Source organism: Mustela lutreola, chromosome 7 (assembly GCF_030435805.1).
Source record: "Mustela lutreola isolate mMusLut2 chromosome 7, mMusLut2.pri, whole genome shotgun sequence".
NCBI lineage: Eukaryota > Metazoa > Chordata > Mammalia > Carnivora > Mustelidae > Mustela > Mustela lutreola.
This window is the reverse complement of record NC_081296.1, coordinates 35,056,013-35,070,378: the sequence shown is the minus strand read 5'-3', so window position 1 is coordinate 35,070,378 and position 14,366 is coordinate 35,056,013. Positions and strand designations below refer to the sequence as shown.

Below are 14,366 nucleotides of genomic sequence, written 5' to 3'. Positions count from 1 at the left end.
ACACACACCCACACCTACACACATTTTACCTTTTACAGCCAGGGTTTAGAAAAACTAAAAAAGAAAAGAACACAAATTTAATTTCACTTTGTCTTGGAAAAGGATATATTTTGCATATATATGTGCATGTACAAATTCACACATATATATGTGTACATGTATAAGTACTCATATACAGCCATGTTTATGTATGTATATATATTTGCTGTATATGACTCTTGCATGATTATTCAAATATAAAGGCATTGTATGATCATTCACATATTGTTTATGATTATGCAAATGAGTATTTTGATCTCTGTTCTGGACTGTTTCTGCTTTGCTGTTTCTTACCTGTGTCGTGATTTGTCATCAGTAGCCAGAGTAGGCCAAGCCCACATGGGATGAGAAGGCCAACCTCATCAGCTGGAAGTACTACTTACATGGCAATTTTTCTGGGTAGCATGGGTCATCAGAGTGGGTGTAGTGGCCAGGACTCCCAGAGAAGTGTGGCGGGCTGTTCACTTGTAGGGCGGCAAACCGAAAACTTGGGCTGGTAGTCCAGCAGGGAATCCAGTACCAGAGTGGCCTTTGATGTCAAGTGTTGGTGCACATTTCCATATGGAACCTTGGCCACCTGCATGCCAGCTGCAAGGGCCACCTCCACACTGTTAGGATTGTCTTCACAGACAAGGCCCATTTCCTTGGGAAGAGGAGGAGAAGACGTCTTTTGCCCAGTCTAGGAAAAAGGACTTGACATTTAAAAAAAATTTTTTTATAAACATAATGTGTTTTTATCCCCAGGGGTACAGGTCTGTGAATTGCCAGATTTACACACTTCACAGCACATACCCTACCCAATAGGACTTGACATTTTTGATGTTGGAAAAGTCCACTGATAATATATAGAATATATATAACTAAAATTTTTTTAATGTGTAGTCATTACTAGATGTGCAAGGCACTAATGCCACATATTCTCTAGATAAAATAATACTAAGGTCCTCTGTCTGCTTTACTTTCCCTACTTTAACATTTTAGCATTCCCATAAATGGTTACAGGCAATTGTGATCCTTCTTTTTGTAGGTAAAATACTAAGTAAATGCTGTCATCATATATTCTCAATTTGTCATTTTTCTTATGTAAATTATTGGTTAGTTTGAAGTCCAATTTCTTTAGATATTCTGCCATTGCTTTTGCCCTAATCATTTGAATTATAGGCCTAAATGGTAGGGATTTGTATTATAGGCCTAAAATGGTAGGGATTTGTATTATCCATTCTTAGGCTGCCATAAACAAATCCCTGACTATAAAGCAAAGTGTATGAGTGTTTCAGAGGTTTCAGAAGGCTAAGAATTAGACATCTTTCTAATTCATTATTTGTATGTGATTAGATTTATAATGCATATTATTTTATAAAGTTACGCTTCATTTAACAAATAGTTATGGAACTCCTGTCCTGTATGAAATGCTTATGTGGGGTACCAAGTTTCTTTTATTTAAAAAACTTAAATTTTAGAAAGGAAAATAGTAGCTGAATTTACCGATTTTATTCATTAACTATAGTTACCAATTATCTTTTTCCATTAATTAAAAACAAAAATTGAAAGACTGAATACAGTTTGAAATCCAGTTATTATTTATAAGACCATTTTATAATTTTTGAAAGTATATTTTTAAAGCTTTTAGTTTTACAAAATATGAAGTGAAAAGTTCTGGTTTAGTTTTTTATATTTAATGCCTAAGCCTTTTGGATTTCATTGTGAAACGTGTTTTCAGACATAATACAGATTTTTTTAAGCTTTTCTTTCAATTTCAGTTAACATACAGTGTTATATTAGTTTCAGTTGTACAGTATAGTGATTCAACAATTTCATACATCACCCAGTGCTCATCACAAGTTCATAAGTGCCCTTCTTAATCCCCACCACCTATTTCACCCATCCCCCCCACTGGTACCCCACCCTCCCCCCTGGTAACTATCAGTTGGTTCTCTGTAGTTACCAGTCTGTTTCTTGGTTTGTCTCTTTCTTTTTCCTTTGCACATTTGTTTCTTAAATCCCACATATGAGTGAAATCATATGATATTTGTCTTTCTCTGACTTACTTCACTTAGCATATACTTTCTAGCTCTGTCCATGTCGTTGTAAATGGCAGAGTTTTATTCTTTTCATGACAAAATAATATTCTGGGATGTGTGTGTGTGTGTGTGTGTGTGTGCGCATGCACGTGTGTGTGTGTGTGTGTGTGTGTGTGTGTGTGTGTATACCACATCTTCTTTATCCACTCATCAGTCAATGGACACTTGGGCTGCTTCCATATCTTGGCTATTGTAAAGAATGCTGCTATAAACATAGGGGTGCTTGTATTCATTTGAAATAGTGTTTTTCTGTTTTGGGCGTAAATACCCAATAGTGACGTTGCTGGATCAGAGGGCAATTCTATTTTTTTTTTAAGTTTTTATTTATTTATTTGACAGACAGAGATCACAAGTAGTCAGAGAGGCAAGGAGAGGGGGAAGCAGGCTCCTGGCTGAGCAGAGAGCCCACTGCGGGGCTCGATCCCAGAACCCTGAGATCATGACTTGAGCTGAAGGCAGAGGCTTAACCCCCTGAGCCACCCAGATGCCCCATGAGAGTAATTCTATTTTTAACTTTTTAGGAATCTTCATACTGTTTTCCAGAATTGCTGTACCAGTTTGCATTCCCACCAACAGTGCAAGAGGGAGGTTTCCTTTTTCTCCACATCCTCGCTGACACCTGTTATTTCCTATGTTTTGATTGTATTCATCCCCATACCCCAGGTAGCTCACACAATCTCTCCCTGGCCACACTGATCTAGGTTCTTCTAACTATTACTTATATAGCCTTGTGCAAGTCATTTTGCCTTAGAGAGCCCCAGTTTCTTGTGATGTCAAAACTGCTTATATAAGTATGGACTTAGCTAAGTGTTTAGCATAGAAAAAAAAATAATAAAGCTGTTCCTGTTTAGAGAACACTGAGAAGACATGAATACTTCTTTTTTTTTTTTTTAAATTTGTTTATTTGACAGAGAGAGATCACAAGTAGGCAGAGAGGCAGGCAGAGAGAGAGGAGCAAGCAGGCTCCCTGCCAAACAGAGAGCCCGATGCGGGACTCGATCCCAGGACCCTGAGATCATGACCTGAGCCGAAGGCAGCGGCTTAACCCACTGAGCCACCCAGGCGCCCCAAGACATGAATACTTCTAATACGTAATTACACTGACAACAGTAACTTCATACCTACAACAAACCCTATCTACCCCAGTGGAAGAAAATCTTTTTAAACTCGTAAGCCAGAAAGTCCCTACTTATTTTTGTTTTGGGGCTTTATTTTTTTTTTTTTTTTTTTTTTTTTTTTTTGTGGATAGGTGGGTCCAGGACAGGAAGGGACTGGGAATTAGAGAGAATGCACTGATTTCAGGAAGGCGTGTGTGGCAGATTACGGACTGCTGGAGGCATGCGGTTAGGTTTTTAAATATATTCTTTATGTCGGGTATACTATACACAAACTGGTTATAGTTATTTTACAGTACGCATAATATGTGGAAACTTGTGTTGCTCTCTAAGATCTCAAAAACTCTTTAAGAGTAAAATAATTAAATTTGGCACAGAAAATTATCTCCAATGAAGAAAATATAAACAAAAGAGTTTTCTCTTAAATTCAGATTTCTTTTTTCTTAAAAAAAGTCTGTATTGACAACCTATGGAATGGGAGAAGATACTTGCAAATACCATATCCACGAAGGGTTAAAATCCTATATATGTATCTTATATCTTATAAAGCTCAATACCCACAAAACAAATAATTAGTATTTCAGCAGAACATGAAAATATGTTCATCATTACTCAGTGCCAGGGAAATATAGATCAAAACTACAGTAAGATATCACTTCACACCTGTCAGAATGGCTAAAATTAACAACACAAGAAACCACAGATGTTGGTGAGAATGTGGAGAAAAAGGAATCTTCGTGCACTGTTGGTGGCAATGCAGACTGGTGCAGCCATTCTGGAAAATAGTATGGAGATGCCTCCAAAAATTAAAAATGGGGGCACCTCGGTGGCTTAGTCTGTTAAGCATCTGACTCTTGATATCATGATCTCAGGATCATGAGATCGAGCCCTAGTGTGGAGCCTACTTAAGGTTCTCTCTCCCTTTCTCCCTCTTTCCCCACTCACTTTCATGCTCTCTCTAAAAAAAAAAAAAAAAAAAAAAAAAAAAATCACTGTGTATAGCACCATTTTTTACACTAGCGAAGATATGGAAGCAGCCCAAGTGTCCATCGACTGATGAGTGGAAAAAGATGTGGTATATATACCTAAAATGGAATATTCAGCCATAACAAAGAATGAAATCTTGCTGTTTACAATGACATGATTAGAGCTAGACAAATGCTAAGTGAAATAAGTCAGAGAAAGACACGATATAATTTCAGTTATGCGGAATTTAAGAAACAAAGGCGCGGAGGAAAGGAAGAGAGACAAACCAAGAAACAGATTTAACAATAGATAACAAACTGATGGATACCAGAGGGGAGGCAGGTGGGGGATGGGTGAAATATAGGTGGTCGGGATTAAGGAGTGTGCTTGTGTGGAGCACCAGGTGATTAAAATACAAATAAAAAAAGATAATAGAAATGAAAAATAATATTATTAAGAGAAAATGAAGATGTAATAATATATACACTTTCCATGAAGAAAGAATAATAATTTCAAGATAGTCTTGAAATTTACCCATAATGCTGTATTAGTAAATATGGAGGTTAATATATTTAAAAGAATGCTGAAAGACATTGGAGATAAAAATGTCAACATGTGATTTTAACAAAACCGAACAAAAATATTAGAAGCCATGATGGAAACGAAACTTCTAAATACATGGTAGAAATTTTTTCTTAATTATATAACAAAATGTATCCTCATATTACAAGTGTATATAAAATGCCAAACAGAAAAATAAAACTATATGCACATAAAAATAAAATATATCAGTACAGCTAGTAATATGGTGATAGTCAGCAGTGTACTCCTAGTAGGCAAAAATATACATAGGGCATAGTATTTTTATTATCTTCTGCCTTGATGATGATCAATAATTACTGAAAATTTTCTATGCCAGGCCCTCTCGTAAGTATTTTTTATGCATTATCTCATCTGTTCTTCAGAATATCTGAAGACATTAGTAGTGTTGTTATTTGTCTTCCAGAAAACGAAGGCACATTTATAATATACCGAGACCAGTGTTCCTGAGCCAGTAAATAATAGGGTCATGAAACAAAATCAGGGAATCTGACCCAGTGCCCACTCTCTTACCCACTGTGCTGTATTATGATAGCTCTTTATCCTTGCCACAAGCCCCCCCCCCCCACACCCCTTAACTCCTTCATGAGTGCTTAGTTCAGAAATTTGTTAACTATACTTTTTCATCATGTTCTGGCATTTCTGAAATCTTCTGTAAATATGAGGGTTTAGAAGTGATTAACCACAAAATGCATGTTAGGTTCTCACAGAATATGAATAACATAGTGTCTGCTTCAAGGAGCATTTATTCTTATAATTATGTATAACACTGGTAAATGACATATGAAAACCACATATCACTGGTACTTATTATTTTTTTTTTAATTCTGAGAAGCATACCTACTAGCAAGCCAAGGATCTACTTGGCTTGATATATAAATTTATGTCAAAATGGTGCCACCTTTAATTATTTTCACTTTACACTTAATTCTAATATTTTAAACTTTTTCTTTCTGATTGTAGGAACGCAAAAGAGCTCTAGAGGCAGAACGGCAGGCCCGTGTAGAAGAATTGTTGATGAGAAGGAAAGAACAAGAAGCCCGAATTGAACAGCAGAGGCAAGAAAAAGAAAAAGCCCGTGAGGATGCTGCCCGAGAAAGAGCTAGGTACCTCATTTACTATTATGATTTTGATCCTGATGAACTTGATGTCATGAGTGGATATTCAAATCATGTCTAAAAGTAAAGCCATTTCTCGTCATGTAGATTTTTAAAGAAATAGTCACAAATACTGAAATTACTGAATTTCAATTTCCAGGAATTATGTGATTGTACTTTAAATAGAAACCTTTTGAATCTTCCTACTGAGTGAGAAACTTGATAATTCAAGACTTTTTGATGGCAGAAAACAGAATTTGATATGGGCTAGCTTAAGCAAGAGAGTTTTTGGAAAATATTGGGAGTAAAAGTGATAGGAAGTTAGAGGAACAAGCTTGGAAATGGTCAGGTGTCAAAGGCTAGGCCACAAGAGCACAGTGGTGGTCTTTTGATGGAAGCAGTCCTGTCAGCATATTGCCACTCTGATTATGATAAATGACTTTCAGCCATCCCTACATTTTGAAATCACTTAAGATTCAAAGATCCAGGAAAAGACATTTAATTGGCTACGTCCAAGTCATTTTGGTTGCTCTACACCTAATAATATATTTTCTGACCTCTTAATTGTGGCAAATTTAGTGTATGTGAAAAGATAGCTCTTTGTTGTTTTAATATACTTTTCTAGTTGGCCAAGATTAATAAGGCTGAGCAACTTTGCTCATACTTACCAACTACACAAGTTTTTTTTTTTTTTATGTAAAGTGCCTATTTAAATTTTTTGTTCCTTTCTCTATTGGAATATTTTCTTCTTGATATTTGGGAATTATCTTTACTAGATACCAATTCTTTGTCAGATATATTTGTTGCAAATATTTTTATGGGTTATTGGTTGTCGTTTTACTCTTTATGATGGCTTTTAATTAATATAATTCCTTTTCTTATTTTTTGTTTAAACTCCAGTTAGTTAATATACAATGTAATATTTGTTTCAGGTGTATAATCTAGTGACTCAGCACTTCCCTACAACACTTGGTGCTCCTCACCTACTTAATCACTCCCCCACTTGATTAATATAATTCTTGATTGCAATGCAGTAAAACTGAACAAACTTTGTGATTTGTGCTTTTTAAATCTTGTTTATGAAATCCCTTCCTCTCTGGATTCATTAGATATTCTTCAAAATGTTGTAGTTAAAGAGGACACATGTTGTGTTCAGCACTGGGTGTTACATGCAACTAATGAATCGTTGAACACTACATCAAAAACTTATGATGTACTATATGCGACTAAATAAAGGAAGGATGGAGATGAAAAAAAAACCCAAAATGTTTTGTTTTGGTGTTTTTTTAAATAGTAAAGTCATTATCTACTTAGAATTTATTTAATTGTATGGGTTGAGGTAGGAATCCAATTTCATTTTTTTTTCTCCATGTGGATACCCCATTCTAATTTAGGCATCAATTTTTTCCCTACTAATATATAAAATTTCTAATATAAATGAAGCTTCCATGTATGCATGATTCTTTTGTAGGCTCTATCTTCTGGCCCAGTGGTCACTTTTTCTATCTCCTTAAGTCTCAAAGCTTTACCATAATTCTTGGTATCTATTAGTATCCCTTACTTTATTTTTTATTATTAGGACTGTCTTGGCCCTTTTGCATTTCCACTATTAGAATTCAGCTTGCTCAATTCTATATTAAAAAAAAGGAAATTGTAAAAATTTTGTGATTTTTGGTTTTTTTGGTCTTTTTTTACTTTCAGGTATAGAATTTACTGATTCAACACTTATAAACTACACCAGGTGCTCATCACAACTGCCCTTCTTAATCCCCATCATCTATTGAATCCATTTGCCCCACCCATCTCCCCTCCTATAACCATCAGTTTGTTCTGTTTATTTAAGAGTCTGTTTCTTGATTTTCTTCTCTTTTCCCCCATGTTTGTTTGTTTTGTTTCTTAATTCCACATGCAAGTGAAATCATATGGTATTTGTCTTTGGCTGATTTATTTCACTTAGCACAATACTCTCTAGCTCCATCCACTTGGTTGCAAATGGCAAGATTTCATTCTTTTTTTATGGTTGAATAATCCATTGTATATATATACACCACATCTTCTTTATTCATTCATCCATTGATCAACATCTGGGCTCTTTCCATATTTTCACTATTATTGATGATGATTGATGATTGATTGATGATTGATGACTCACTATTATTGATGATGCTGTAACCATCAGGGTGCATGTATCCCTTCAAATTAGTATTTTTGTTTCCTTTGGGTAAATACCTGTTAGTGCAATTGCTAGATTGTAGTGTAGTTCTATTTTTAACTTTTGGAGGAACCTCCATACTGTCTTCTATAGTGGCTGCACCAGTTTGCATTCACACCAACAATTTAAGAGGGTTTCACTTTTCCATATTCTCGCCAACACTTATTGTTTCCTGTGTTGTTCATTTTAGCCATTCTGACAGGTGTGAATTAATACCTCATTGTAGTTTTGATTTCTATTTTCCCTGATGATGAGTGATGTTGAGCATCTTCTCTTCACATCTGTTGGCCATCTGGATGTCTTCTTTGGAAAAATGTCTATTCATGTCATGTCACAGATATACCATTTTTAACTGGATTATTTGGTTTTTGTGTGTTGAATTTTTAAGTTCTTCATGGATACTGGATACTAACCCTTTATCAGATATGTCCTTTGCAAATATCTTCTCTTATTCTGCTGGTTGCTTTTTAGTTTTCTTGATTGTTTACTTCACCTTGCAGAAGCTTTTTATTTTGATGAAGTCCCAATAGTTTTTGCTTTTGTTTCCTTTGCCTCAGGAGACATATCTGGTAAGTTGCTGTGGCTGATGTCAGAGAGATTACTGCCTGTGCTGTCCTCTAGGATTTTGATGGTTTCAGGTCTCACTTATAGGTCTTTAAGCCACTTTGAATTTGTGTTCATATATGGTGTAACACAGTGGTCCAGTTTCATTCTTTTGCATGTTGCTGTCCAGTTTTCCCAATATCCTTTTTTGGAGAAATTGGTTTTTTCTTTCTTTCTTCTTCTTCTTTTTTTTTTAAGATTTCATTTATTTATCAGAGAGAGAGGGGGAGAGAGCAAGCACAGGCAGACAGAATGTCAGGCAGAGGCAGAGGGAGAAGCAGGCTCCCTGCTGAGCAAGGAGCCCGATGCGGGACTCGATCCCAGGATGCTGGGATCATGACCTGAGCCGAAGGCAGCTGCCTAACCAACTGAGCCACCCAGGCGTCCCTCTTTCTTTCTTCTTTTTAAGATTTTATTTATTTGACAGAGAGAGACACAGTAAGAGAGGGAACACAAGCACCAGAAGTGGGAGAAGCAGGATTCCTGCTGAGCAGGGAGCACAATGTGGGGCTCGATCCCAGGACCCTGGGATCATGACCTGAGCAAAGTCAGGTGCTTAATGACCAGGTGCCCCAGAATTGTGTTTTGCTTTTTGTTTTTTTTGGATATTCTTTCCTGCTTTGTTGAAGATTAATTGACCATACATTTTTGGGTTCATTTCTGGGATTTCTGTTTTGTTCCATGGATCTATGTGTCAGTTTTTGTGCCAGTACCATACTGCCTTGATTACTACAACTTTGTAATAGAAATTGAAGTCCAGAATTGTGGTGCCCCCAGCTTTGCTTTTCTTTTTCAAGATTGCTTTGGCTTCTCAGGGGCTTTTCTGGTTTCCTGCAAATATCAGGATTGTTTATTCCCTGTGAAAATGCTGGTATTATTTTGATAGGGAATGCACTGAATGCATAGATTGCTTTGGGTAATATAGACATTTAAATAATATTTGTTCCAGTCCATGAGCATGAAATGTTTTACCATTTCTTCTTGTCTTCCTCAATTTCTTTCATCAGAGTGCAGATCTTTTACCTCTTTGGCTGGGGTAATTCCTAGGTATCTTATAATTTTTGTTGCAGTTGTAAATAGGTTTGATTCCTTCATTTCTCTTTCTGCTACTTCATTATTGGTATATAGAAATGTAACAGACTTCCCTGTGTTCATTTTATATCCTCTGACTTTGCTAAATTTGTGTATCTGTTCTACCAGTTTTTTTATTCTTTCAGGTTTTCTACATAGATTATCATGTCCTCTGGGAGAGTGAAAGTTTGACTTCTTCCTTGCCAATCTGGATGCCTTTTATTTCTTTTTGTTGTCTAATTGCTGAGGCTGGGACTTCCAGCAGTATGTTGAGCAATAGTGGTGAGAATGGATATTCCTGTCATGTTACTGACCTTAGGGAAAAAGCCCTCAGTTTTTCTCCATTGAGGATGGTATTAACTGTGGGTCTTTCATATACGACCTTTATGATGTTGAGGTATATTCTCTCTATCCCTACTTTGTGAGGGTTTTTTTCAAGAATGGATGCTGTATTTTGTCAGGTGCTTTTTCTGCATCTATTGGGAGGATTATGTGGTTCTTATTTCTCCTTTTATTATTGTGGTTTATCATGTTGATTGATTTGGGGATGTTGAACCCCCCCTGCTACCCAGGAATAAATCCCACCAGATCATGATGAATAATATTTCTAATGTACTGTTGGATCCTATTGACTAGGATCTTTGTGAGAATTTTTGCGTCCTTTTTCATCAGGAATATTGGTCTGTAATTCTCCTTTTTGTTGGTCTTTGTCTGGTTTTGGGATCAAGGTAATGTTGGCCTCATACAATGAGTTTGGAAGTTTTCTTTCCATTCCTGTTTTTTGGGAACAATTTCAGAAGAATATTTATTAATTCTTCTTTAAATGTTTGATAGTCCTTCCCTGGGAAGCCACCTGGCCCTGGATTCTTTTTGTTGTTGTTGTTGTTGTATTGTTTTGTTTTTAAAGATTTTACTTATTTGACAGAGCACAAGCAGCAGACAGAGGGAGAAGGAGAAGGAGACTCTCTGCTGAGCAGGTAACCTGATGCAGAGCTCTATCCCAGGACCCAGGAATCATGACCTGAACCAAAGGCAGACACTGACTGACTGAGCCACCTAGAAACCCAAGTCTGGCCCTGGATTCTTATTTGTTGGGAGATTTTTGATTATTGATTTAAGTTCTTTGTTGGTTATGGGTCTGTTCAGACTTTCTATTTTTTCCTGTTTCAGTGCTGGTAGTTTATATGTTTCTAGGAATTTATCCAATTCCTAGTCTAGATTGCCTAATTTGTTACTATATGAGAGCTCATAATATTCTCTTATAACTATTTCTATTTCTTTTGTGTTGGTTAAGACCTCTACTCTTTCATTCATCATTTTATTTAGGTCCTTTGTCTTCTTTTTGCTAAATCTACTGAAGGAGTTATCAATCTTGTTTATTCTTTCACAGAAACAGCTCCTAATTTTGTTGATCTGTTCCACTGTCTTTTTTTTTTTCTTTAATTTGATTTCATTGGTTTCTGCCCTGATCTTTATTATTTCTCTTCTGCTGGATTTAGGCTTTATTTGCTATTCTTTTTCTGGCTACTTTAGGTGTAATGTTAGATTATGTATGTGAGACTTTCTTGTTTCTTGAGGAAGTCCTGTGTTTCTATATACTTCTCTCCTAGGATGGCTTTTGCTGCATCCCAGTGGTTTTTGGATTGTCATAGTTTCATTTTCATTGGCTTCCATGTATTTTTTTTTAAATTTCTTTAGTAGGATGTTCTTCAACCTCCATGCATTTGTGTTCCTTCCAAATTTTTTCTTGTGTTTGATTTCCAAGTTTCATGGCATTGTAGTCTGAAAATATTCATGGTATGATGTCAGTCTCTTCTTACCAGTTGAGGCCTGATTTGTGACCCAGTATGTGATCTATTCTGGAGAATGTTTCATGTGCATTCGAAAAGAATGTATATTCTGCTTTAGGAAGAAATGCTCTGAATATATGTTATGTCCATCTGGTCCAGTGAGTCTTTTAAAGCCTTTGTTTCTTTGTTGATCTTCTGCTTAGATGATGTGTCCTTTGCTGTGAGTGAGGTGTTAATATCCCCTAATATTATTGTATTATTATCAATGAGTTTCTTTAAGTTTGTTGTGAATTGATTTATATATTTGGCTACTCCCAGATTTGGAGCATAAATACTTAAAATTGTTAGATCTTCTTCTTGGATAGGCCCCTTTATTAAGATGTAGAGTCCATTTTCGTCTTATATCACAGTCTTTAGTTTAAAATCTAGTTTTTGGGGTGCCTGGGTGGCTCAGTAGGTTAAGCCTCTGCCTTCGGCTCAGGTTGTGATCTCAGGGTCCTGAGATCGAGTCCTATGTTGGCCTCACTGCTCCGTGGGGAGCCTGCTTCCCTCTCTCTCTCTCTGCCTGCCTCTCTGCCTACTTGTGATCTCTCTCTCTGTCAAATAAATAAATAAAATCTTAAAAGAAATAAAAAATAAATAAAATCTAGTTTCTCTGATATAAGGATGACATATAAAGATAGCTTCTCTAGCTTTCTTTTGATGTCCATTAGCATGATAAATTGTTCTCCACCCCCTCGCTTTCAATTTGGAGTCATCTTTGGGTGTCAAATGAATCTCTTATAAGCAGTGTATCAATGGGTCTTGTTTGTTTTGTTTTGTTTTTTATCCATTCTGGTATCCTGTGTCTTTTGATAGGAGCATTTAGTTCATTTACATTCAGGATAATTATTGAAAGATATGAATTTAGTGCCATTGTATTACTTGTAAAGTCATTGTTCCTATAGATTATCTCTTCCTTTCTAGTCTTTACTTTTAGTCTCTCTTGCCCACTCACAGTGTCCCCTTTAATATTTCTTGTGGAGCTAGTTTAGAGTTTATGAACTCCTTTAGTTTTTGTTTATTTTGGAAGCTCTTTATCTCCTTCTAATCTGAATAACAGCCTTTTTGGACAGTTTTCTTGGCTACATATTTTTCTCATTTACTGTGTTGAATATATCATGCCATGGCTTTCCAGCCTTCCAGGTCTCTGTGGACAGGTCTGCTTCTAGCCTAAGTGTCAACCCTTGTATGTTAATGATCTTCTTTCCTGAGCTGCTTTCAGAATTCTGTCTCTGTTTTTGTATTTTTCAGGTTTCACTATGATATGTCATGATGTCGACCTATTTTTGTTGATTTTGAGGGGAGTTCTCTGTGCCTCTTGGGCTTGAATGCCTGTTTCCTTCCCCTGGTTAAGGAAGTTCTTACCTATAATTTGCTCAAATATACCTTCTGTACTTCTCTCTTACTTCTTTTGGACCCCAATAATTCTGACACTGTTTCATTTTATGGTTTTGCTCATTTCTCAAAGTTTTCCCTCATGATCCGGTAGTTTTTCTCTCTTTTCTTCAGTTTCCTTCCTTTCCATCATCTTGTCTTCTCTGTCACTAACTCATTCTTCTGCCTCATTTACCTTAGCTGTTAGAGGATCCATTATAGACTGCATCACATTAAAACATTTTTCATTTTGTCCTGATTAGATTTTATTCTGCACTAAGAGATTCCCCCAGTGTCTTTTATACTTTTTTCAAGCGCAACTAGTAACTTTATAATCGTTATCCTGAATACCATCTCTGACATTTTACTTATATCTCTACCAATTAGATGTGAAGCAAGAGAGTATTACCTCTGGTTCTTTCTTTTGTTGTGAATTCCTCTTTCTAGTCATTTTGCCCAGAGAAGAATGAATGGATGAGAAAACAAAATAAAAAATATTAACCACAACCCAAGCAAAATACACATTAGACAAATCAAATAGGTTGCAAGCCAAAAAAGAAAAGGAAAAGAAAAGAAGGGAGGTGGAAGGAAGTATATAATCTCCCAGGTGGACAAAACAGGGTGATTCACTTGGTCCTGAATGTAGTTTGGTTTGTTATAACACACTAAATCCAAAAATTGTAAAGAAAGCAAAACATATATACATAGTAGAATACAGTGAATGGAAACCAAAAATGAAGTTGTATCAATAAAATGTAAATGTAAAAATGAAAATTAAAAAAAGACTTAAAAAAAAGAGTTGATACAAAAAAACTAGTTGAAAAGGAAAAAAAAGAAAAAAAATTAAACTGGAAAAATAAAGACTTATGCCAAAAAACCTCTGATTTTATGTACTGTTTTACCCTAGCATAGGAGTTTTTCATTTATGAGTGATCTGTAAACTTGGTATTTGCCTGAGGATCCTGCAAGTCTTCTGGGGGTGGGGCCTCTTCCACTAATTTGCAGCTGTTTTTGCCTAGCAGAGTTGTATTACCCCTTGCCCTAGGGCAGGGCTCCTTGTAAGCTGCTTGCTCTATGTAGCTTTTGTTCCCTGAAGGCTTTTTGTATTGCTTTAGAGAATGGAAATAAAAAAATGGTAGCGCCTCAGTCTCCAGGTCTGGAACTGAATGATTGTGGCCCCCACTCTTTAGTGCACCCTCAGGGAAAGGTGGTCATTCCCTTTCCTGTGCACCAACTCCACAGACTCCTGCAGGCACAGACACACCAGTCCTGAGGGTGGGGAAGGGTATCTCATTATGCCCTGCCACTGGCTGGGCTCCTGCTCAGGGACTGTTTGCCCTATCCTGTGCATACCTGTGCCGCTACTCTGGGGGGAA

The 14,366-nt window shown here is 36.4% G+C and overlaps 1 protein-coding gene across 4 annotated transcripts in view; it reads left to right on the top strand.

Moving 5' to 3' along the window:
- SCAPER (S-phase cyclin A associated protein in the ER) overlaps positions 1-14,366 on the top strand; it is a 521,195-nt gene that overhangs the window by 168,001 nt on the left and 338,828 nt on the right. For all 4 annotated transcript variants that reach the window (XM_059180289.1, XM_059180288.1, XM_059180286.1 and 1 more), the window contains one exon: positions 5,765-5,907. In XM_059180289.1, coding sequence (XP_059036272.1) covers positions 5,765-5,907 — 143 coding nt within the window. The remainder of the gene's footprint in view (positions 1-5,764; positions 5,908-14,366) is intronic.